At 34.8% G+C, this 25,207-nt stretch overlaps 2 protein-coding genes across 2 annotated transcripts in view; one reads left to right on the forward strand and one right to left on the reverse strand.

Annotated features, from left to right (window-relative positions):
• The window catches only part of IFT74 (intraflagellar transport 74), an 86,142-nt gene that overhangs the window by 20,990 nt on the left and 39,945 nt on the right, over positions 1-25,207 (forward strand). Inside the window, exons 8-12 of the mRNA XM_028115183.2 lie at positions 128-189; positions 12,142-12,280; positions 13,471-13,533; positions 17,354-17,497; positions 18,995-19,035. Coding sequence (XP_027970984.1) covers positions 128-189; positions 12,142-12,280; positions 13,471-13,533; positions 17,354-17,497; positions 18,995-19,035 — 449 coding nt within the window. The remainder of the gene's footprint in view (positions 1-127; positions 190-12,141; positions 12,281-13,470; positions 13,534-17,353; positions 17,498-18,994; positions 19,036-25,207) is intronic.
• On the reverse strand, positions 4,909-8,808 carry LRRC19 (leucine rich repeat containing 19). The gene is made up of 4 exons (XM_028115152.2): positions 8,698-8,808; positions 6,602-7,115; positions 5,749-5,934; positions 4,909-5,243 (listed from the first exon to the last, which is right to left on the reverse strand). The coding sequence occupies exons 1-4, from the start codon at positions 8,773-8,775 to the stop codon at positions 4,909-4,911; spliced, it is 1,113 nt and encodes a 370-aa protein (XP_027970953.2). The 5' UTR covers positions 8,776-8,808.

Genomic DNA, 25,207 nt, shown 5'->3' on the forward strand with positions numbered 1-25,207 from the left:
TTGCATGTGGCATTAGGATTATTATAATAATCTCTCAATTAGTTCATGACCAGAATAACTTTTAAAGAAGTAGTTCAGTTTAATGGTAATTTTTTATCACTAACTTCTCTGTTAACTCTTCATTCAGCTTAAAGCTCAAAATGATCAAGAAACACAAAGTATGGATATCATATTTACTGAAAGACAAGCGTAAGTACAATCCATTTAGAAATCAAACATTTCTAAGGAGCTGAATTAGGTAGTCTAACTTTGAAGTCATTTATTTCCTTACAAATTTTCTCAGTTTTTCCTTGCATTTTTTTTTTTTTTTTAAGTAGGCTCCACATCCAGTGTGGAGCCCAGTGCAGACCAAAACTCATGACCATGAGATCAAACCTTCAACTGAGATCAAGAGCTGGATGCTCAACTGACTGAGTCACCTAGGCACCCCTTCCCTTGCATTTTATTTTAAAAAGCTGAATATTTGCAATACAAATTTTATTATTTATACATGTTATTTTCATTGATCATTAAGTACCCAAATCCTGGATAAATAAAATTACTACATAGATTAGACAAATAAAATTTCTATTTCAAGTAGTTTAAAATCTAAGATAGATAAGAACATCTTCATCTCTGCCATTTATAATTTTAACCTGGGCTTTTTAACTAGTTTGAATTAGGAGATTCAAGGCCCAGTCTAATAAAATGTACATTATTAGTGAGCTGTTTACATTATTTCATTATTCAATTATTAATTTCTAATTGATAGTTATAGTAATGCATATATGTGTATACATCTTTTTATATAACATGGTTAAAGACCCAATAGCAAATAATTTTGACTTTGGTAATAAGTGGCAGTGTGGCAGTGACAAAGGCCTACAAAGGTAATAGGTAGATGTGATGTAGTTGTCTTAGTCCATTTGGGCTGCTAAAACAATATACCATAAACTGGGTAACTTATAAACAATAGGAATTTATTGCTCACAGTTCTAGAGGCTGTGCAGTCCAGGCTCAAGGCACCAACATGGTCCCATTCTGGTGAGGTCCCTCTTCCTGTTCATACCAGGCATCTTCTTGCTGTATACTCCCATGGTAGAAGGGGGTCTGTGGGATCTCTTTTTATAAGGGCACTAATCCTATTCGTGAGGGCTCCACCCTCACTACCTAATCACTTCCCAAAGATTGCACCTACTAATACCATTACCTTTGGGGGCTGGGATTGCAACACAAATTTTGAAGGACATAAATATTCAGATAATAACAGTAGTTAACAGAATTATCTTCATTGATTGGGGGCCTTAATTAAATACTGTCTAAGGCAATGCAAACATAAAATATAAGCTATTTTGTATACACCCACCCCATACATATTTTGTCTCAGAATTTTATCAGTCTTAATCTCTGAGAGCAAGGATAATAATTAATCAAAATTACTTAAATTCTGTAACACCAAATATACTGTTCTGTTACTTATGCATATAACGTAAATATTTGATGAAGAATAGGATGTTAACATGTAATGGTAAAACACTTGAAAGATAAATACAATTTTTTTGTTGATTACAAACAAAGGAATCTCTTTTTCCCTTATCTATCATTTGATACTGCTGTAAAGTGCTGCCTTAAAAATTATAAATACTGGAAGTCCTTCCCATTTACAAAGAAAATTACATATTCATGGTGACCAAGCTCTTACTTGAAAACTTTCTTTTTTACTGTTCTGATTTTGAACCATTTAACAAATACTTATCATTTACCATACATAAAATAACTCCCCTAGGTACCTAAAAAGTAAATAATGAACTGTAGTCCATTGAACACCTAACAGAGTTTAGAACATTAAGGTCCTCATTTATTTCATCTGCAGTTATATAATATTCAGGTCAGATTTATAAATATTATATGTGTATGTATTATATATATTTCATCCAGAATGATAACTCACAGATTATAAATTTAAGACTGTCTTAGACTTTTATGTCTATTTGGTTCATTTAGTTAAGGAAAAAGTTCTTAAAATCTGGTGGTTTGTCCTGAAATGTCAGCAGTTTCTTAATGTCTGTAGTTTGTAATTGAGGCTGAGTGTATTTGGTTCTCCTGACCCTTTTAAGCAGAAATTTGAATTAAGAACAGAAGTTATCTTCATGAAGTTTACTTTTATATGCAGTAGGTGAATAGATTTCATGCGTTAATCAGATGGCCAACATCTCAGTAATACAAAGGATCTACCTTGGCTACACATTCAAAGGGAGCTGGTAATGGCATACCTTGAGAAGGCAGGTCCAAAAAACTTCATTCTTTTCTCTTTTAGTATGGCCATTTAGTGTGGTATGACTAAACCATCTGGTTTATTATGGAACATCTATTCATAATAAGTTAGTTATAGTGTAGAGCCTTTAACATATTACTGTAACATTATACTTGGTTTTAATTCAATTTCATATGCCAGCATTCAGTTATTAGAGGCTCAAGAAATTAGATGTAGTCTTTGCTCATTCATAATTATATTTCACTTTACTACATTTTTCAAATATTAATATTTGCCTCTTAAATTAGGAAATGATATTTTGGTAGAATAATTATTTAGAAAAAGCATTTCATTTCCATAATTATCTCACTTTTATAATCAAGATTTAGAACAATAAAGTAAAATTGATATTGTCTAGTAAGAAATATTACATGTAAAATATTTATATCCTTTATTGAAAACATGTTTCTATAAACACAAGCAAATATGCATTATAAATGAGTCAGTTCTATTTCACAGGGTATATATCATCCTAAACAGTTTTTATTTCCCTCAGTAGACATTTGAACTGAATTTACTATTGATATGACCTTTAAAATGACCATTTTGCAGAATATAACGTACATATACATTATTCTTAGACTCTTTTTTCTGAGAAACTATCAAGTACATGTGCATTTTAGAAACCTTATTATAAAAAAATTTGAACATACACAAAAATAAGTGTTATTATATCATCTCCCAGCTCCATCTCCCAGTTCCATCAGCTCATATCCATTCCTCCTCCATATAGACATGTGGGTACTACTCCCCTGTATGATGATGAAGAAAATCTAAAACATCATATTATTTCATCCATAAATGTATTTTATTATAGTGTTTTAGAGATACTCTTTTCTCTAAAGGATATAAATACAGTTAATTTTCACTCCTCTGCAGGGTAAAAATAATGGATTTCATTACAATTTTTAACGCCACTGTTTGCATTGTTAAAATTATGATTACAGCCAATTGATTATAAGGAATTAGTAAATAATTAACTTCAGACTCTTTCTGTAATAGTCTCAAGGTCATTGTTCAAACTGTTTTTGGATCATTATTGTGCTATGAACTCACTGTAGGCATACCTCAAAGAAAGGGTTTTGTTGTCCAGTAAGTTTGGAAAATTCTTAATACTTGGTTCTTGAGGAGCAGAGAGCACTTCAGCTTATTAGAATCTTGAATAAGTCCTATGGTAAAGACTCTTATTTCACTTTGTTTAAACTCAGTATTTCCTATAGTAATTCTCTAGTACTTTGACCACGTACTGTTTTTCCCCCTGTAAATACTTCTGATCATTTCCCTGGAAATTAATATTCTAGAAAACAATTTGGGAAACATTGCTATATCTGCAGGATCCCAAACATCTGTCTGTGGACCAACTGAAGATTCCTCAGCTTCAGCACAGACTCATTTGAATAGAACTCTCCCAAAGAGAGGCAGAAATACAGATTTTTATTTTTTTTTATTTTTTTTAAAGATTTTATTATTTATTTATTTATTTGAGAGAGAATGAGAGATAGAGAGCACGAGAGGGAAGAGGGTCAGAGGGAGAAGCAGACTCCCCGCCGAGCAGGGAGCCCGACACGGGACTCGACCCCGGGACTCCAGGATCACGACCCCAGCCAAAGGCAGTCGCCCAACCAACTGAGCCACCCAGGCGCCCAGAAATACAGATTTTTAAAAACAAGATTCGTGGAGACTTGTGATACCCACTTTGGAAGCTACCATACTATTCAGTTATGATGATCATGCATTATGGTGATGATCTTCCTTTATAACTGAAAGCAGTAGTAACCTTTTTTTTTTTTTAAGTCAGTAGTAACTTATTAGGGATTGTGCTTGGACATTGTACCTGTGCTTTAAGTTAGTACTAAATTTTCAGGAAATTTATTGTGCTAATTCAGGAAGCATTTAAAAAAATACTTTCCAATTCCATGAATTCATTCTGTGAGCATAAAATCAATCTTAGTGTGTTGTATGTTTAAGCGTTTTCACTTTGACAAATCCAAAACCTTTATTTTTTTTTTATTTTTTTCTAAAGATTTTATTTATTTGAGAGGGAGAGAGAGACAGAGAGCACAAGCAGGGGGAGAACCAGAGTGGGAGGACAGGGACAAGCAGACTGCACTGAGCACGGAGCCCAACATTGGCCTGGATCCCGGGCTCCCCCAAGATCAAGACCTGAGCCTGAGCCAAAACTAAAGAGTCAGATATTCAGCTAACTGAGCCACCCAGGTGGCCCCCAAAACCTTTATTTTTTTACTGATTCTACTCAATAAAACTTTAATATAATTTAATATGTATTACATCAAATATCTGGGCTAATATTAAAATCAGTTCATTTTAATGAATAATTTACTTTAGGTCTTTTCCTTATTAGGATGTATGGTCTCCTGAATACTGCTGAAAATAGTAATGCTAGTAATGTCACTGTAAGCTACCAGAGGATGTCAATTACTATATTTGGACCTACTTGCTCAGTACCAATGAGAAAAACATGATTCTATGATATTCATTTGTCTTGCAATTAATATGAAAGTCTACTAGCCACAGTTTGGTATATTACATGCCTAATCTCCATTTATGTCTAAATTGTGAGTAAACCAGTAACATTTTTTTAAAAAATCAAGCATTTAAGAGAATTCATTTTCTTCATGTAATTCATGTGTATCTATATATTTGTCTTCAATAAACCCATCGTCATCTATCACAAATGAATGTAGTTGTTCAAATATTACTGTAGTTTCTTCAGAGTTTGTATCTGGGGCCTGTGAAGGAGAACTTGAATTTCCAGTAAAACCATCTTCATAGGCTTCTGCTTCATGCTCTTCCAGGTGGTGATGATTGTAACTAAGCAGAAAATTATACCATATTGGGCATTTGATAGCAACAAAAATGAGGAATGAAGTCATCAGTACGGTGACTACCACACCAACAAGAAAAGCCCAGCTTTTTCCAAGTTTATGTTCTTAATTGGAATACCGAGAGAGAAAGAGAGAGAGATTTTGTTAAATTGACAAAAATAAAATAATCATTAGTCATATGTCCTAATAACTCCATAATATTGGTATTAGAAATAAACATTATAATTTTCTTTAAGCAAAAGTTACTAAAACCACAAGATATTTCAAAGTGTGCTGAAAAAATACCTTTTTTCCAAAATAACTACTTGTCTTTGCAGGTATTGTTTATCAATTCACCAAAGAACATTATTGATTTATACTTGTTAATAATTATGACTTAATTGGTCAAAACCAAGACTCAGAAAAGTTAAATAAGTTGCATAATGGCATTTGGATGGTAACTAGCAGAGCCTAGTTTGGAAACTTAGTATTTTGTAAATCTTTTGTTGAGATGAGGAATTGTTCTTTTACATTGTTTCTAGAAATTTAAAATTTAGAAAAATTAAAACTACTTCAGTTTATTTAGTATACTGCCTTCAGCAATATTAATATTCAAAACCAGTACATTACCTGAGTTTTTTAAGTTGTTCAAAGAGCTATTAAATGTTGAGTTGCTAATGGACTGAAAATGGTTATAAAGATCTTCATTTATAGGTGGAGGAAATTTTGAATAGCACTCAGCATTATAAGGTACTGTTTTGATACTGTAGTACATCAGGATATCTGGGTAGGTGCACGTGGTGATGTTCTCATTTTCTGGTAAATCAGAATAAGATTTATTATGGAAATAGGATTATTATTGTTAATAAATTATTATAGCTAACATTTTATAATTATTTTTACCTAGAATTTTTTAGTATACCTGTCATTATTACAGATTATAAGAAACTCTTGTATTTGCCTAGCAACACAAGAAGGGAAAGATTCACCTTCTTGTTTATTAAGTTATTTTACAATATATATGGTTTAAATGCAGTATCTGTTTATTGTTTAGTTTGTGTTAGTAAAGATGTTATGATTAAGATTGTGATAAAAATTGATCTCGGGCAGAGCATGGTTTTCAGTTAAGAAAATAGCGCACCTGTTTTTACCTACTATCTGGCAAGATATCCTAAGAAAAGGAAATACTGAAAAAAAATTACTCTTATGTATTTGTATTCAAACTTCAAACTTAACACTTGAAGTGACAGTATCATCTCACATATATAGAACATTTAAATTTCTTTTCTTCTCCTTTTTTTTTCCCTAAAAGGCAGAGGAAGAATATCTATTCAACAATTATTTTTCAGTGTTTCTTCCTGCTTCCCTTAAACAGGAATAGTTTCTTTTTCTTTAAAACATGAAGTGAGAGACTTTCTTGGGGTGGGACAGGAAAAAATCAGTCACATTTTGGTTTTGATTAATTTAAATAATGTTAGCTTACCTAGTGTCACATTTGATGTGTTCAACCAGTTCTGCAAATTCAGTAGACTGCAAGAGCAGTTCCATGGATTTCCATATAAAATTATTAATTCCAGATGAAACAGTTGTGGTACATCAAAATAGCTTATGAAATTGCCTTGCAGATTCAGAAGTATCAGGTTTTTTAGAGGCACAAATATATCAGGATTCAGTTGAAATATTTTGTTTTGACAGAGATGTAACTGTTTTAGTTTATTTAAGCCCATGAACGCACCCTGTTCAATTACGTGGATGGAGTTTCTACAGATATTTAAAATTTCTAGATTGGAGAGGTTACCAAAGCCATTATTATATAACATAGTGACATTGTTCTCAGTCAAATAGAGTTCAGTGAGTAAAAAATATGTTTGTAGAACCCTGGTGTCTGTAATATTCAAAGTAATTTGGTTGTAACTGAGATCAAGTATAGTAACATTTTTATTGATATCTGCTGGAATCAAAGAATAATTCTTTTTGGTGAAATTACATTTGACTTCCTAAAAAAAAATTAGAAATGCATTAATTAGGAAAAATGCTAACAGAATTTCCCACATTTTCATATTCAGGTAATTAGACATTGGCAGGAAATAGTTTTGTTTTGTTTTTAGGTGGGGGAGGGGAGAGGGAGATCTCACAATCCTGTGATCATGACTTGAGCTAAAATCAAGAGTTGGATGCTTAACCGACTGAGCCACCCAGGCACCCCTGGAAGAAAATAGTTTTAGCAAAACATTACCTCTCTAATATTTTAATGTTATATTGTGAAAAAAGTAAAGCAAATACTTTTATTTCTTCATTGGGATGAAATACTGAAGATTAAGGAAATTCTGATACATGTACCTGAGCTAAGAGATTCTAGTTAATCATATAGGTATCTTCTGTTATTACATACTCATTACAGAAAGAATGTGGGTATAATTTCATTACCTATGTGGAAATACATGGCAAATAATTCTCTTAACTCATATTTGTACATGATTTATAATGAGGAAATTACTTTAAAATTTGTTTTTAAAAATCAGAGCTACCAGCACTACACATAGGCTATTAAATAATTAAGAAATAATACTCAATATATAACTGTATATAGGGTTAACAGCTCAAAGTTTGGTGTTTTAAAAGAAAATATTTATTTTTTTAAGTGATCTCTATAGCCAATGTGGGGCTTGAACTCATGACCCCAAGATCAAGAATCAGATGCTCTACTGACTAAACCAGCCAGGTGGCCCCAGAAAATATTTTATAACAGAAATTGAACCATTGGGGTGCCTGGGTGGCTCAGTCGTTAAGCAACTGCCTTCGACTCGGGTCATGATCCTGGAGTCCATGGGTCGAGTCCCACTGCGGGCTACCTGCTCGGCAGGGAGTCTGCTTCTCCCTCTGACCCTCCCCCTCTCATGTGCTCTCTCATTCTCTCTCTCTCTCTCAAATAAATAAATAAAATATTTAAAAAAATAAAATAAAAAAACAAAAGAAATTGAACCATTTATTGATTGAATTTAAGAGCCAGCCAACATGAATTGCTTTCCTTATGTGGCTATAGATCTAAAAAAATAGTTCTTATTTTGACTGTTTTTGCAGTTCAAATATCCCTATAATAATAGTAATGCAACAACAATAATTTTCCTCATAAATATGTGATTTTTAGAAAACCTTCCCTACATTTTAAAGAGTGGTGTTTAGGGGCGCCTGGCTGGCTTGGTCGATAGAATGTATGACTCTTGACCTCAGGGTCCTGAGTTTGAGCCCCATTTTGGGCACAGAGATTTCCTTAAAAAATAAATAAATAAAACATAAAAGAGTGGTATTTATATCCTGAAACTAATCTCAGATTTTATAGTGAAAATTTACAGACTTCTTTAACCAACTGTTAAAGAACTTAGTTTAAATAAAATGAAGACTGCTGTCAGATTAGAGTCTAGCTCACATATCACAGATTTTGAGTATATACAGCTAACCAATTAGTTTTGATAGCTTAGATTTTTTTTTTTTTGCTTTAATTGCCTTGGGATATTTTACTAAATGTACACAAAGTATGCCTTTGAAAATATTTTCACTACCTTGATTGTAAAAACTTACTGTTTGAGAAGACTGGCTTTCATCTGATAATAGCATAGAGAGGGGCCAAAACAAGATTGTGACGCATGTAGTTTTCATATTGCAGGCCTGATAGAAAAGAGAATATTTTCATCTCAATAGGAGAAGAACTTTAGAGAGTTTTGAGGATATTTTGATTTCTCCTTTTCTCCTTTTAAATCCATTTTTTCTTAAAACATATGAAATGTGAAACACATACATGTTCCCACACCCTCCCTGCACTCTAATCTTAAAGTGGAAAGTCCCTGGCAAATGAAAGTGTTTTTCGAATGTCTCGTTAGTTCCTGGATCGATTGAAAAGAACTTTAAAACAAGTGAAGTGGTTGTATATTTAAAATTTTTAATATATGTGTATGCAAGAAAGTCAAGACTATATATTTAGGTGTATGTACATATTTAAGTATATGCTTATGTAGCTATTTTTTGGTTTTTTATTTTTAGACATTGTCTATTGATATAATCTGTTGACTTAAAACTGTGGGAGATGAGAGCCTTCAGCTCTTTTTCAGACACTCCCTACCTTCCATCTTCAATCCATTGAATGTATGCTTTCTATCTCTTCATTCTACAACCATAGTTACTTATAATTTTGGTCTTTTTCCATCTTGGAAATTTGTTTTTAAGTTAATGTCACTTTCAGAATGCTCTGTGATTAGCATATTTCAGAATAAAAAGATCTTATAAATTTGATTAGATGAAACCTTTTTTTTCCCAAAAGAAAATTAATTACTTTATATTACATTATAAATGTATTTGGAAAAGACTTTTTGACCACATCTCAGGTTTATATTTCTAAGGTGGATCATAGGAAGATATAATTATATTTTCTGCTCTTTCATCCCGTATTAAAGAAAGATTTTTGTAGATTAACAAACCTAAATATGGTTTGTTTGTTTTAAATTCACCAGCAACCATCAAACCTATAAATATATGGGATCTTACCTTTACTTTTTTCTTTTCTCTGAGACTTGTGTGCTAAGGAATCTACTGTTTCTTCTAGACCATTAAAAAAGATATGTCATATGTTGCATTTCACTATGCTTTAACCTTTGTACCCAACGAACACGTGATTTAAAAAAAAAAAAGCCAGCCTTTCTTAGCAAAAGATTGACTAGAAGAATAATTTCTTAGTCATCTTTGACTTTTTTAGCATAACAAGTTAAATGCTTTGCTTAACCTTTGTGTTTCTTAATTACTCTTGAAAAGTGTAAATATTAGCAAATTTACTTTGCAAGTTAAAGTATATAATATTAAAAAATGCATACTTGGGAAGATATATTGTTAAAGTGATTTAAAGTTAGTCTTAAAGGTATTTCGTGTTTAGAAAGATTCAAGTTGAAAAGATAGCCCCCGAGTTTTGAATTCCTGTTTCAGGTTTGTTTACTCATTTTTATGACACTGTCATTGGTGGATTTACTGCCAAGTTATAATAGGAGCAAGTGCTCAAAGCATCAAAAGACCTAACGCTGGCCATATTGTGGCCCTCAAAAAATGAGTTACGTTCCTTGTGCTGCAGCTTCCCCTCTGTAAAATGGAATACTGTATAACCCTAGGCAAAAACGTGGTTAAGATTCATTGTTGATAGTGAATAATCATGGAGTTCAGAATGAGTTAGTTCCAAAAGATTAACTCCCATGAGCCTCAGCATCCTTAATCTATGAAACAAAAAGATTGAAATTGATGACCTTTCCTGCTTGACAGTTCTGTGAGCCCATAAACCCATGTAAATTCAGCAGCAAACACGTTTGTTATACGATTGTAATTGAAGTTCAAAGAGAAGATATCACTCCTTGTCAATAGACAAAAATAAATAGAAATTCCAGGTTGTTTGATTTTGTTCATCTTTTATTGGGTTATTATGAGATGTTGTTTAGGAAAATTTCTGAGTTTAGATCGTTTTATTCTGGCAGTGTAAAAAAATGTGTGGGGAATATGTGAATCTGTAGGGCTTAGAGAGTGATTGTGAAAACTATTAGTTGATAACTACATGTGAAAGATTAAATAGTAGAATACTATTTTGAAACTCAAAAATTTTGATATTTAGACTAAACATTTATCTTCAATTAGTCTTTTTAGTCTTGAAGTATTTACATGATAACTAGCATCTTTTTGTTTTTTTTTTTTCAAAATTCTAGAGAATTTTTTTACAATTCTAGAGAAAAATTCTATCCTATTGATAATTGACCTTGCTTGGGTAATAAGTGGCACATCACTGGTATTTCTTATGATTATATGATAAAGATGGTTATTGCTTATAATTAATGACTTTCTTTTATATGGTTATACTTGTGATACTCGTGTTACGTTTTTGGAGACACTAACTTATTTTGCACCGCTAAAATATAGTTGATAAGTTTTGGAATACCAATTTTAATTAAAGTAGTAGGTAAGCAAAATATATTATTAATCTAAAGTTACGATTTTTTTTTTTTTATCAAATTGAACTGTAGGTCTCCCTACTCTCAGATCAGTCAGAGCTGTGTTACTTTATATCATTTACATGGTGAACTACAATACAAGATTTCATTTGGTCAAAGAATCTGTAGCTAAAAGATGTTTGAAAAATCACTATTCTAAAATTGTCTTATTTGTCTTGAGGGTATGACAGAGTTGTAAATACATCCTCATATGTGCAAGGCTTTAGGGATTTTTCTGTGATAATCTTTGTGTTTTCTTATAAGAAAGTAAAATGAGTAGTAAGGAAATAGAAGGATTTGGGGATTGAGAAGAGAAAGATGTAAAATAAGTCTGTGCTGATGGGGAGTTTTTTTTTTTTTTTGGAAGTGTAAGGGATTTTCATATTGTCTTAATTTTTAACTGAAGTATAGTTGACACATAATGTTAATTTAAGTTTCAGGTGTACAATGTAGTGATTCAACAGTTCCATATGTTATGCAATGTTCACCACAAGTTACCATTATCATACAGCACTATTACAATACTGTTGACTATATTACCTATACTGTACTTTTTTTTTAAAGATTTTATTTATTTGAGAGAGAGAGAGAAAGCACATGAGATGGGAGGAGGGTCAGAGGGAGAAGCAGACTCCCTGCCAAGCAGGGAGCCCCATGCAGGACTCGATCCAGGGACTCCAGGATCATGACCTGAGCTGAAGGCAGTCGCTCAACCAACTGAGCCACCCAGGCGCCCTATGCTGTACTTTTCATCCCTGAGACTTACTCATTCCATAAATAGAAACCTGTACCTCCCACTCCCCTTCACCCATTTTTGCCCATGCCCCACCCTTTTCCCTCTGGCAACCACCAGTTTGTTCTCCAAATAGAATTTTTTGTATATCTGTAAGGATTACAAACTATGTTGAATAACTTTACCCTATTTAGTTGGGACTATGACCTCAGTAAAATTAATTGATGTTATTCCCCTCAATGTAGTAAGAGGAATATTGGATACTTTTGATTTCAGGAAGGAAAAACAAATTAGAAGTGTAGAAGAAGAAGTTGAACAGGAAAAACAAGCAGCAGATGGCATTATCAAAAACATGTCTCCTGAAAAACAAGTCAAGTACATAGAAATGAAAACCACAAATGAGAAATTGTTGCAGGTAATACTAATCACTACTTCGTCCAGCATATAGCAGTCTTGCTACTATATGGTCTGAAGATGGACAGCATTGACATTCCTGAGAACTTGACTAGACTTGCTGATCAGAATCTTAATTTAACAAGGTCCCCAGATACTTCATATGGACGGACATTTAAATTTTGAGAAGCACTAATCTAGAAAACGTCATTTTCTTATGCTGCATGATGACTAAATCTTACTGTATTATTTGTTCATTTCTATGCATCTTTCACTTTTGCATGTCATCCAGATACATGAAAACACTTGGGGTTTTTTTAATGAACTGTTAATAGAAATAATAAAAAACCTCATATACCAGAGCCATAGGGATATTTACTTTCTTTTTTTCCTACCTAATAAGCAGCACATCTTTTACTTTGTCCTTGATTTGAACAGCTCTTCCCTCCTGATCATAGTGTTTAAGCAATTTGGGAGCCTGCTGAGGGGTTATTGAGAATTCTTCCAACATTCAGGCATGGTAGTGACTCAGATTTGCAAGTTAGTACCCTTACATACCCAGATAACCCTTAACTAAACAGTAAGCAGAGAATTAGTCCCCAAAAATGCCAAAAGTGAATGTAGTTCTGGTTTCTCAGATATAACTTTATTGACAATTTAACATAACTATTTTAGTCAGGATTTATAAGATACAATGAAACACTGAAGAAAGAGTATTATAGAAATGCCAAAATACCATCAAAATATAGTTAATCTTGCCCAGTGGTTTTTGAATAATAATCAGCTTAAAAGTCTTGTCCCTAGGAGTGAGCCATGTAAATTACTATATGTCTTGGCCCTAAAAGAAATTAGGCAAAAGATATGGAAACATGGTTTTAAAAAATAAAAGTTAACTTTAAACAATAACATCATTAATTTGAGGGCTTCTGATATTTAATATTTTCGAAACACAGTGATGATTCACTGTGAAAAGGTCTGGCTACCTTTGACAAGCTCAAAGTATTTCTTTAAAAGTAGATCATGGTAATGTTTTTAGGAATAATGAAAGAAATTGGCAAAGATAGAAATAATGTTAATAAATTCTAGTCAATAGCAAGATGAGAGTCAGATATGTTTATAATGTTTACTTTGTCACATCCATGTTTGAAATGCTAAGAAACAAATATTCTAAATATAACTTGTATATATATTTACTTTTTTCCTTTTTCTTAGGAGTTAGACACACTTCAGCAACAACTAGATTCACTGACCATGAAAAAAGAGAGCTTGGAAGCTGTAAGTATAAAATCAAATAAGGGTTCTTATATTACTCAGCTACAAAAGATAATTCAGCTAAATAAAAGGAACTCATTCAAGTATGTATTTATTTTAGTAGTTTACTACGAGGAGTATAATTTTTTTCTCATTCAGCACCACAAATATCCTACTTTGGTAAGAAATTAGATTCAGTTACTGAGTACCTACTGTGTGCAAAATCATCCTGCCTTGCTGAGGCATGCAAAATCTAATGGTAATTTAAAGACATAAACAAGAAATTCAAAAGAAGTGAAGAGGGAGAGAGATCAGTTCATCATTTTAAAGATGTAAATGCTTGCTATTTGTTATTTATTTACTTAAAGCAGTTTTAATTTAAAAAAACATGTTTATGGTAAAAAAAAAAATTAAAGAAGATGAAAGTGAAAATACCTGTTTCTTTTCCCTCTTTCCAGACAGAACTGTTTCTATTTTTTGAGTGCTTGTTCTGTGCTTTTTTGAGCTCTTTATGTAGATCACCAGCATTGTCATTTAATCTTTACAACAATTTTATAATCCTATCTTGGTTTTATTGTTGTGGAAAACCTCAAGTGGGATTCACATTTAATATGCTGTCTGCAGCTTGGTTTTGTTTGTTTTCACCTAGCATTCTCTTGAATGTCTGTTCACATCAGCTCTGAGAGATCTCCTTCATTATTTTAAATTACTGCATTGTGTTACATTGCATGACTATAACACAGCCTTGTAGATGAATAGGTTGTTTATAGTTTTCTTTTAGTATTTTCGGATTATAAACAATGCTGCAATGAAAACATGCATTTTATACAAAGTTAAATGAATATGTCTTCAGATAAGTTTCTTGGAATGAGTCAAAAGCTAAATACACACTTCTGAAATGTAAGGATGCCAAGTTGCCTTCCAAAAAGGTGGTTCCATTTTCTACTTCTAGACTCAATGTATGAGAGTGCCTGTTTTCCCGTGTACTCATTTAATAGCAAGCATTATTCACCTTTTCCATTTATACTAGTTTAATAGGTAAAAATTTCTATCTTGCTTTCATTTTCACTTAGTTATGCATTTGTTGGCTAATGTATTTCTTTTTCTGTGAACTACCTTTTTCGTGTCCTTTTACACTTCTGTATACTGTTGATACCCCAAACCTTGCCTGCCTTTCCTGATTTCCTGTGGATTCAGGTAGTTATCATGATGATAGGATTAGTAACAATTACAGATTGACAGGATTGCCTTTACCTCTCTTGCACAAGAAATAAGTGTGAGTATTTTGTAATTCTTTTGGAAATTTGCTGTTGAAAAAGTAGTTTGCTTATGGCTTAGTTGGTTAAGCCTCTGCCTTCTGCTCAGGTCATGATCCCAGGGTTCTGGGATCGAGTCCCAGGTAGGGCTCCCTGCTGAGCAAGGAGACTGCTTCTCCCTCTCCCCTTGCTCCTCCCCGCTGCTCATGCTCTCTCTCTCTCTCTGTTAAATAAATAAAATCTTTAAAAAAAATTATTAAAATGGTGTTCTATGCTGATTGTCTTCATGTGAGTATAATTTTTATTTTTTTTGGATATCTCTGGTAATAGAAATACACTTCAAAGAGTAAGGACCACATTTAGTATTAACACAGCTGGCCTGCAGAATTCCTCACTATCTGTTTTAGGGTTTGTGGAGAATATCAAATCTTATTTCACTTGGCAAATTTAGTTTCTGCAGGAAGAGGTGTAAGCTATATCCTTGGATTTAGTGTTTGTATCGATGCCACTTTTTGACATCAGCTCGTGTATGCCTACAATAACATAAAACTTTATAAAAACTTAGAGTATTCTCAGATCAAGAATATATAAGTAGTGGGGTGACAGGGTGGCTCAGTCAGTTAAGCATCTGACTTTTGTAGACTCTTGGGCTCCCTGTTCAGCAGGGAGTCTGCTTCTTCCTCTCCCTCTGCCCCTCCCCTGGCTCCTGCGCGCACGCTCTCTCTCTTTCTCTCAAATAAACAAAGTCTTTAAAAAAAAAAAAAAGAAAGATCAACATGAGTTTTATTGAGGAACAGTTTTATTGAGATGCAATTTGAACAAGTCTTAGGATGATTAAGCAAAAGGAAGGGGGAGATAACTATGAAAAGGAATACCCCAAAATATCTGCATTTCTCCTATCTGTATTTCATTATCATACTTTTTCACCTCAATCTAATCCATTACTTTGAGCTGTATATATGGTGCTTTTTTTTTTTAAGATTTTTTTTTTTTTTTTTTGACAGAGACACAGCGAAAGAGGGAACACAAGCAGAGGGAGTGGGAAAGAGAGAAGCAGGCCTCCCCACTGAGCAGGGAACCCGATGCGGGGCTCCATCCCAAGACCCCAGGATCATGACCTGAGTCGAAGGCAGACACTTAACGACTGAGCCACTCAGGCGCCCCTTTTTTTAAGATTTTTTAAGTAATCTCTACACCCATCGTGGGGCCCAGACCCACAACCCCCAAGACCAAGAGTCAGCCAGGTGCCCATAATAATATTAAATAGACTTTCATACATTTCCTTTAATTCACTTTTTCCTTTTAAGATACCATCTCTTTGGCTTTCAAAAAAGAGGAGGTCTTGCCTCTTAAAAATTTGGTCTCTTTCATGCTACGGATCTAGTTTCAGATATCATCATTTACTTTTATGTTTGTTAACTTAGAAAATTATTTAGATCTCAGATCCTCATTCTCTTCATGTGTAAAACAGAGATGATGATATTATCTGATAGAGTTGTTTTGAGGATTAGAGATAGTATATAAAGAACATGGAATATAGTGTCTGACACAGAACAAGTAATTAATAAATAATAGCTTTAAATGCCATTTTCTCCCTCCTCCTCCACATCACTATCAACAAGCCTAGCTCTTTTGATTATCTAATAAAGTTGCCACAGCCCTTATTTTCTCTTTGTGAACAGTAGAATAGTGGTGAATATACAATAACTATTCTACTCTAGTGTATTAATTTCCTAGTGCTGCTGTAATAAAGTTAACACCCACTGGGTAGCTTAAAACAACAAATTTTCTCACTGTTCTAGAGCCTAGAAGTCTAAAATCAAGGTGTCAGCAGAGCCGTTTCCTCTGAGACTTTGTTAGAATCTTTCCTGACTTCCTAGCTTCTGGTGGTGCCTATCAATCCTAGGCATTCATTCCGTTATTTTAGCTGCATCACCCCAGTTTCTGCCTGTGTCATCACATGGCTCCCCTTCTGTGTCTCTGTATGACTTCTCTTAGGACACCAGTCATTCTGGATTAGGGTATTAGGGTCCACCCTAATGACCTCGTCTTAACATGACTAAAAATTGGCAAAGACTCCGTTTCCAAGTTAGGTCATATTCACAGGTATTGGAGATTACCAGGACTTCAACACATCTTTTTGGGTGACAGTTCAACATATGTAACATTGTATTAGAGTATGTATATGACTACATATATATGAAAATATATTCTGTCTAGAGATCAGTTCTTTAGACTTTAAATTTAATATTGTGGTTAAAATTGTACATACATTGTGACATTTTCTTTATTATCTTCCCATTGGTAGAGATGTCTTTGTTCAGGTCTTATATTTAGAAGATAAAATAAACTGCCATCTTCTCATGAATCTTAGACTGAAAATAGCTTATGAAGGAAAGGGGATTTATTTTTATTCTTCCAATTTACAAATGTGCTTTGTAGCATCATTGAGTACTGTAGGTATTTGATATCTCTATTTAAAAATGCTGATGGTTTAAATTTGTCCTTATTCTTATAAACTGAAACCTATGTGAGAATAGTTTTTGATAAAATACTAATTAAATGTTTCTTCTTTTTGTGCCTTTTAGGAAATAGCACACTCCCAGGTAAAACAGGAGGCTGTATTGCTGCATGAAAAACTTTATGAATTGGAGTCCCATCGAGACCAAATGATTGCTGAAGACAAAAGCATGGGATCTCCAATGGAAGAAAGAGAGAGATTACTTAAGCAGGTAGAAAAACAAAAATACTTATTTTACTATATCAAGATGTGGTAAATGTATTGATTTATTTTATCTAAGGCTTAAGAGTTGAACAGAAAGCCAGTACTTAAAAAACAGTGAAAAGTGAGTTTCATCTAAATTGAGATGAACTATTTGACCAAGAAAATCTAGGTGAAAGTCATTTCTCATATAAACTGTTTCTTGATTTATTTTTTTTTTAAAGATTTTATTTATTTATTCATGAGAGACACAGAGAGAGAGCGAGAGAGAGGCAGAGGGAGAAGCAGGCTCCCAAGGAGCAGGGAGCCCGATGCGGGACTTGATCCCAGGACCCTGGGATCATGACCTGAGCCGAAGGCAGACGCTTAACCATCTGAGCCACCCAGGAGCCCCTTGATTTAAATCCTACTTTTATATGGTCTTTGTGCATATTTTGGCCATTTTTTCATCTTTTGGATCCATATAAGGAAACTGAAGGCTCTCTTTGTTGGTCAGTAAACAATTAGATAATCTTATTGAAGAGCTGTTCCATTATTTGTTTGGGGCTCCAAGGCTCATGAATTTTTGTGGTTATTATTATCGGCGTCTCCATGAAGTGAATGGAATTAAAATGTCCTATGAAATCACAGTATCTCACCAAGTTGTGTCACATGTGTTCAGTAGCTTTATTACTACCCACGGCTAGCTTTAATTTAGCACCAAGTTATAATTAGCCTGTTATTTATAATGAGACACCCTAACTATAGGGCCCTTAGGAGAAATGCATATATATTTGGGAATAACACCCATCAGGAACCTACAAATGAGACTCCTTTGTGGTCTTAGGTTGAACCCAAATGGTTTGGAAGAATCTTAGGATCAACTTGGGAGCTATTTAAGTATTAGAATCATTCCAGAAAGTTATGAAAATCTAGACTCTGAAATTCCTTGGAAAGAGATCATCGGAGGCAGAGGAGGGAGAGTGTGATCTTGGGATAGGACTGTCAGATGAAATACAGAACAACTAGTTAAATTTTAATTTCAGAAAGCAGTGAATAATGTTTAGAGTAAGAATGTGTGTGTGTATGCATGGTATATTAGGGCATGGTATATACATGCCCTAAAAGTTATTCCTTGTTTATCTGAAATTCAGAATTGCTAAATCTGGCAACCCCTGCCTTGTGTGTGTGAGTTGGGGGGGTGAAGGGAGACAGTCTCAGATATCCTGAAAATCCTGGATATTTATGTAAACTGTTCCAGGCCTGAAGACATGTTAACCTCATGGTGCCATGTGGATAGGTATAGCTGTATCAGTCATTACCCTTCCTTTGAAGAAAAAGGAAAAATCTGTGAATAGTTACTTAATGATGTGTTTTTTAACTTCAAAGTTTGAATTTTAAGAAATACGTTTTAGGAAAGAGACTACATTTGACATTTTAGTACAGCATACCTAGAAGGAAATTATGTTTAAGGTACCCTAACAATGAGTAATTGTTTAAGTACTGTTTTCTTTTTATGCCTTTATAGGTTAAAGAAGATAATCAGGAAATAGCCAGCATGGAGCGACAGTAAGTACTTTATAATAGGACATATCACATCCATTTCACATCTTTTAAATTATATTCTAAATGTGCAATAGGTACATATTGTTACAGTTATCTTTTCCTATAGTTCACACTGGTAATATTGATACAGCTTTCAATCTTATTTACAACTTTAAATATTTCTTTTAATGTTTAGTTAAGAGCCATTGCGTAATATAATTATTATTATTATTTTTGAGAGAGAGAGAACATGAGCTGAGTACGGGGAGGGGCAGAGGGAAAGAGAGAATCTTAAGCAGGCTCCACATCCGGTGTAGAGCCCAGTGTGGAGCTTGATCTCATGACCCTGAAATCATGGCCTGAGCTGAAATCAAGAGCTAGAAGCTTAACCACCTGAGCTACCCAGATGCCCCTATTTTTAGAAAATAGCTTTATTAAGATATAATACCATACAATTCATATATTTAAAGTGTACAATTCAGAGGTTTTTAGTGTATTCAGAATTGTGCGACCATCACCTCAGTAACTTTTAGAACAGTTTAATCTCCCCAGTAAGACCCAGTATCCGTTTCCTCACCCCCCTCATCCATCACTCCTAGCCCTAGGTAACCATTCTACTTTATGTCCCTATAGATTGGCCTATTCTGGATGTTTTATATACATGGAATCATACAATATCGTGGTCCTTTGTGGCTGGATTCTTTCACTCAGCATAATGTTTTCAAGGTTCATCTGTGTTGTAGTATGCATTAGTATTTAATTTCCTTTTTTTTTTTCTGGCCAAATAGTAATCCATTGTGTGGTTATGCCATACTTATCCAGTTATCATTTGATAGCATTTGGATTGTTTCCATTTTTGCCTATGATGGATCATTCTGGTATGAACATTGTCGTATAAGTTTTGTGTGAACATGTTTTCAGAGTACATACAAATCCTTTACCTCTTTGGTCAGATTTATTCCGAGGTATCTTATGGTTTTTGGTGCAATTGTAAATGGGATTGATTCCTTGATTTCTCTTTCCCCTGCTTCATTGTTAGTGTATAGAAATGCAACTGACTTCGGTGCATTGATTTTTTTTTTCCCCTAAGTCTTGGTTAACTATTTTTTTTTAACATTTTTTAATTTAAATTCAGTTAATTAACATTTAATGTATTATTGATTTCAGAGGTACAGGCCTGTGATTCATCAGTCTCATACCCAGTGCTCATTACATCACATGCCCTCCCTTAATGTCCATCACCCAGTTACCCTTTCCTCCATCTCCCTCCCCTCCAGCAACACTCAGTTTGTTTCCTATGATTAAGAGTCTCTTATGGTTTGTCTCCCTCTCTGGTTTTGTCTTGTTTTCTTTTTTCCTCTCTTCCCCTATGTCTATAGCTCTACCACCCTGAACGTGCTTGATGTTGTGTGTGCATTAATTTTATATCCTGAGACTGCTTAATTCCTGTATCAGTTCTAGCAGTTTTTGGGTGGACTCTTTTGGGTTTTCTACATAGAGTATCATGTCATTTGAAAAGAGTGAAAGTTTGACTTCTTTTTTGCTGATTTGGATGCCTTTTATTTCTTTTTGTTGTCTGATTGCTGAGGCTAAGACTTCCAGTACTATGATGAACAGCAGTGGTGAGAGCGGACATCCCTGTCATGTTCCTGACCTTAGGGGAAAAGTACTCAGTTTTTCCCCATTGAGAATGATCCTTGTTGTGGGTTTTTCATAAGTGGCTTTTAGGATATCGAGGTATGTTCCTTCTATCCCTATGCTGCACAAAGCTTTTACCAAGAAAGGATGCTGTATTTTGTCAAATGCTTTTCCTGCAACTTTTGAGAGCATCATATGGTTTTTGTCCTTTCTTTTATTAATGTGGTGTATCACATGGACTGATTTGCGGATGTTGAACCACCCTTGCAGCCCAGGAATAAATCCCACTTGGTTGTGGTGAATAATCTTTTTAATGTACTGTTGGATCCTATTAGCTAGTATCTTGGTGAGAGTTTTTGCATCCATGTTCATCAGGGATATTGGTCTGTAATTCTCCTTTCTGGTGGGATCTTTGTCTGGTTTTGGGATCTACGTAATTCTGGCCTCATAGAATGAGTTTGGAAGTTTTCCTTCCATTTCTATTTTTTGAAACAGCTTCAGAAAAATAGGTATTAATTCTTTTTTTTTTAAGATTTTATTTATTTATTTGACAGAGAGAGCACAAGAAGAGGGAGTGGCAGGCAGAGGGAGAGGGAGAAGCAGGCCCCCCACAGAGCAGGGGGAGCCCAATACGGGACTCGATCCTAGGACCCCAGGATCATGACCTGAGCCGAAGGCAGTCGCTCAACCAGCTGAGCCACCCAGGCGCCCCAGTATTAATTCTTCTTAAAATGTTTGTTAGAATTCTGCAGGGAGGCCATCCAGCCCTGGACTCTTGTTTGTTGGGAGATTTTTGATTACTGCTCCAATTTCTTTGTTGGTGATGGGTCTGTTCAGGTTTTCTATTTTTCTTCCTGTTTCAGTTTTGGTAGTTTATATGTTTCTAGGAATGCATCTGTTTTTTCCAGATTGCCTAATTTGTTGGCATACAAGTTGCTCATCATGTGTTCTTATAATTGTTTGTATTTCATTGGTGTTGGTTGTGATCTCTCTCATTTATGATTTTATTTATTTGGGTCCTTTCTCTTTTCATTTTGATAAGTCTGGCTGGTAGGGGTTTATAGATCTTATAAATTCTTTCAGAGAACTAGCACCTAGTTTCATTGATCTGTTCTACTGTTTTTTTTTTTTATTTCTATATCATTGATTTCTGCTCTGATCTTTATTATTTCTCTTCTCCTGCTGGCTTTAGGCTTTATTTGCTATTCTTTTTCCAGCCCCTTTAGGTGTAAGATTAGGTTATGTATTTGAGACTTTTCTTCGTTCTTGAGAAGGGCCTGTATTGCTATATACTTCTCTCTTTTCATTTGTTTCCATGTATTTTTTTTTTAAGATTTTATTTATTTGCACAAAGAGAGCACACAAGCAGGGGGAAAGGCAGAGGGAGAGGGAGAAGCAGGCTCCCCACTGAGCAGGGAGCCCAACACGGGGCTCAGTCCAAGGACCCTGGGATCATGACCTGAGCTGAAGGCAGACGCTTAACCAACTTAGCCACCCAGGCACCCCATTTCCATGTATTTTTAAAATTCTTCTTTAATTTCCTGGTTATTAAGATGCTCGTTTACCTCCATGTGTTTGTGTTCCTTCCAAATTTTCTCTTGTGATTGAGTTCAAATTTTAAAGCACTGTGGTCTGAAAATACGCATGGTATAATCTATGACTTTTGGTACCATTTGAGACCTGATTTGTGACCCTGTATGTGATTTGTTCTGGAGAATGTCCCATGAGCACTTGAGAAGAATGCGTATTCTGTTTTTTTAGGATGAAATGTTCTGAATGTCTGTGTGTCATTCAAAGCCCCTGTTTCCTTGTTGATCTTCTGCTTAGATGATCTGTCCATTGCAGTGTGTGGGGTGTCCCCTACTATTATTGCATTATTATCAATGTGTTTCTTTAATTTTGTTATTAAATGATTTATATAATTGGCTGTTCCCAACTTAGGGGCATAGATATTTACAATTGTTAGATCTTGTTGTTGGATAGACCCTTTTATTATGATATAGTGTCCTTCTTCATCTGTTATTACAGTCTTTGTTTTAAGATCTAGTTTGTCTGATATAAGGATTGCCACCCCAGCTTTCTTTTGATGTCCATTAACATATCGTTTTCCACCCAAGTCTGGAGGTGTCTTTGGGTCAAAAATGAGTCTCTTATAGATACCATATTGATGGGTCTTATTTTTTTATCCAATCTGATACCCTTTGTCTTTTGATTGGAGTTTTTAGTCCATTTACATTTAGAGTAAGTATTGAAAGTTATAAATTTAGTGCCATTGTATTACCTGTAAAGTCACTGTTTCTGTAGATTGTCTATGTTCCTTTTTGTTCCTTGTTTCTTTGGGGGCTCTCTCTTCGCTAAAAGGATCCCCTTTAATATTTCTTGCAGGGCTGGTTTAGTGTTCACAAATTCCTTTAGTTTTTGTTTGCCCTGGAAACTCTTTATCTCTCCTTCTATTCTGAATGACAGCCTTGCTGGATAAAGTATTCTTGGCTGCATATTTTTCCCATTTAGCACATTGAATATACAATGCCACGCCTTTCTGGTCTGCCAGGTTTCTGTGAACAGGTCTGCTATCATTCTTATATTTCTACCCCCGTAGGTTAAGGATCTCTTGTCCTGAGTTGCTTTCAGGATTTTCTCTTTATATTTGAAATTTGCAAGTTTCACTATTATATGTCAAGGTGTTCACCTATTCTGATTGATTTTGAGGGGGTTCTCTGTGCATCCTGGACCAGAATGCCCATTTCCTTCCCCAGATTAGGGAAGTTCTCAGCTATAATTTGTCCAAATAAACCTTCTGCCTCTCTCTCTGTCTCTTCATCTTCTGGGACCCGTATTATTCGAAAATTATTTTGCTTTATGGTATCACTGATTTCTTGAAGTCTCCCTTTGTGATCCAGTAGTAGTTTTTCTCTCTTTTTCTCAGCTTCCTTATCATTTTGTCTTCTATATGACTGACTCTCTTCTGTATGACTGCCTCATTTATCCTACCTGTTAAGAGCCTCCATTCGTTACTGCAGCTCAGTAATAGCATTTTTAATTTTGGCCTGATTAGAATTTAGTTCTTCTGTTTCTACAGTAAGGGATTCTCTGGTGTTTTCTGTGCTTTTTTTGAGCCCAGCTAGTATCTTTATAATCGTTGTTTTGAATTCTAGTTCTGGCATCTTACTTATATCCATATTGATTAATTCCCTGGCAGTAAGTACTTCCTCCTGTTCTTTCCTTTGGGGTGAGTTTCTCTGTCTCATCATTATGTCCAGAAAAGAATAGAAGAAAGAGAGAGAGAGAAGACAAAAATAACAACAACACCAGGAAAAAAAGCAAACAAAGCTAACCCTAAGAAAACAGAAACAAAACAAAATAAGAAAAAATCAAACAAGAAGTAAAACAGAACAAAAAGATCCTGGGTGTATTTGGTCTGTTTGTTAAAAGAAACTAGATTGCAACATAGGAAAGAAAGAAAAACTTATATATATACAAAAATAAAATAAAATACAATGAAAGGAAAGGAAACCAAAAATAAAAAATATATAATATATATAAAAATTTTTTTAAAAGAATTGAAAAAATAAGAAAATAGCTGGAAAAAAACAAAACTGAAAAACTAAAGAATAATTAAAAAAAAACATGAATGCTATATACTGTTTTCCCCAAGAGTTGAAGTTTTGCAAATTCTCTGTGATTAGTAAACTTTGTGCTAGCTGGTTATTCCTGCTATTCTTCGAGGGTAGGGGCCCGTTGTGCTGATTCTCAGGTGTCCTTGCCCTGATGGAATTGCACTGCTGTTGCCAGGGAGTTGGGCTCGGTGTGAGTGGCTCCAGGTTGCCTATGTGACTCTGCTTTGCTCCCTGAAGGCTTTCAGCACCAAAGGGTTGGGGAGGAATGAAAATGATGTTGCCCCAATCTCTAGCCCTGGAGCTGAAGTTTGTGCCCCCCACTCTTCAGTGAGCCCTCACAGAAAAGCAGTCAATCACTCTTGTCTCCCTGGTCTCCATCTAAACTGTGTGTTCACCCAGTTTGTGACCAAGTGTTTTTATCTCAGGCATGCAACCCAGTTTTGAGTCTCCCGACTTTTTGGATTCCTGTGGCACGGATCCACACTGTTCCTCCTAGGAACAGGAGCGGGGTCACCTGTGCGTCTGCCTTTTGCTGGATCGCTGCCCAGAAAGCAGTTGTGTGACTGTGCAGCAGTTCTCAGTCTGGCAACACTGAGCATAAAGCTGGCACTTAGACTCACTTTTTTCAGCCAGCTTCCCCACTCTGATGCCTGGGAACTCTCCTGCACTCAGGCACCCCCATTCTTTTTGTGACCCCAGGGTTCCTGAGACCTCGCTTTCGCACCTGGAATCTGCCTCACTTCATCAACTAAGCACCTTTAAGCCAGGGACATCCCCCACCATAGCAGACCTCTACAAGTTCCAATTTTGCACTCCTTTGCTTTAATACTTTGCAGTAGGCTCCTTAACAAGGCTCCCTCCCCTCACTGTATCCTCCAGTGTATTGCCCTGGATTCACATCTCCACATCTCCTACCTTTCAAAAAGTGGTCGCTTTTCTAT

Source organism: Eumetopias jubatus, unplaced genomic scaffold, assembly GCF_037043125.1.
Source record: "Eumetopias jubatus isolate StellerSeaLion01/CBP00866 unplaced genomic scaffold, mEumJub1_p1.0 scaffold_15, whole genome shotgun sequence".
Classification (NCBI taxonomy): Eukaryota; Metazoa; Chordata; class Mammalia; order Carnivora; family Otariidae; genus Eumetopias; species Eumetopias jubatus.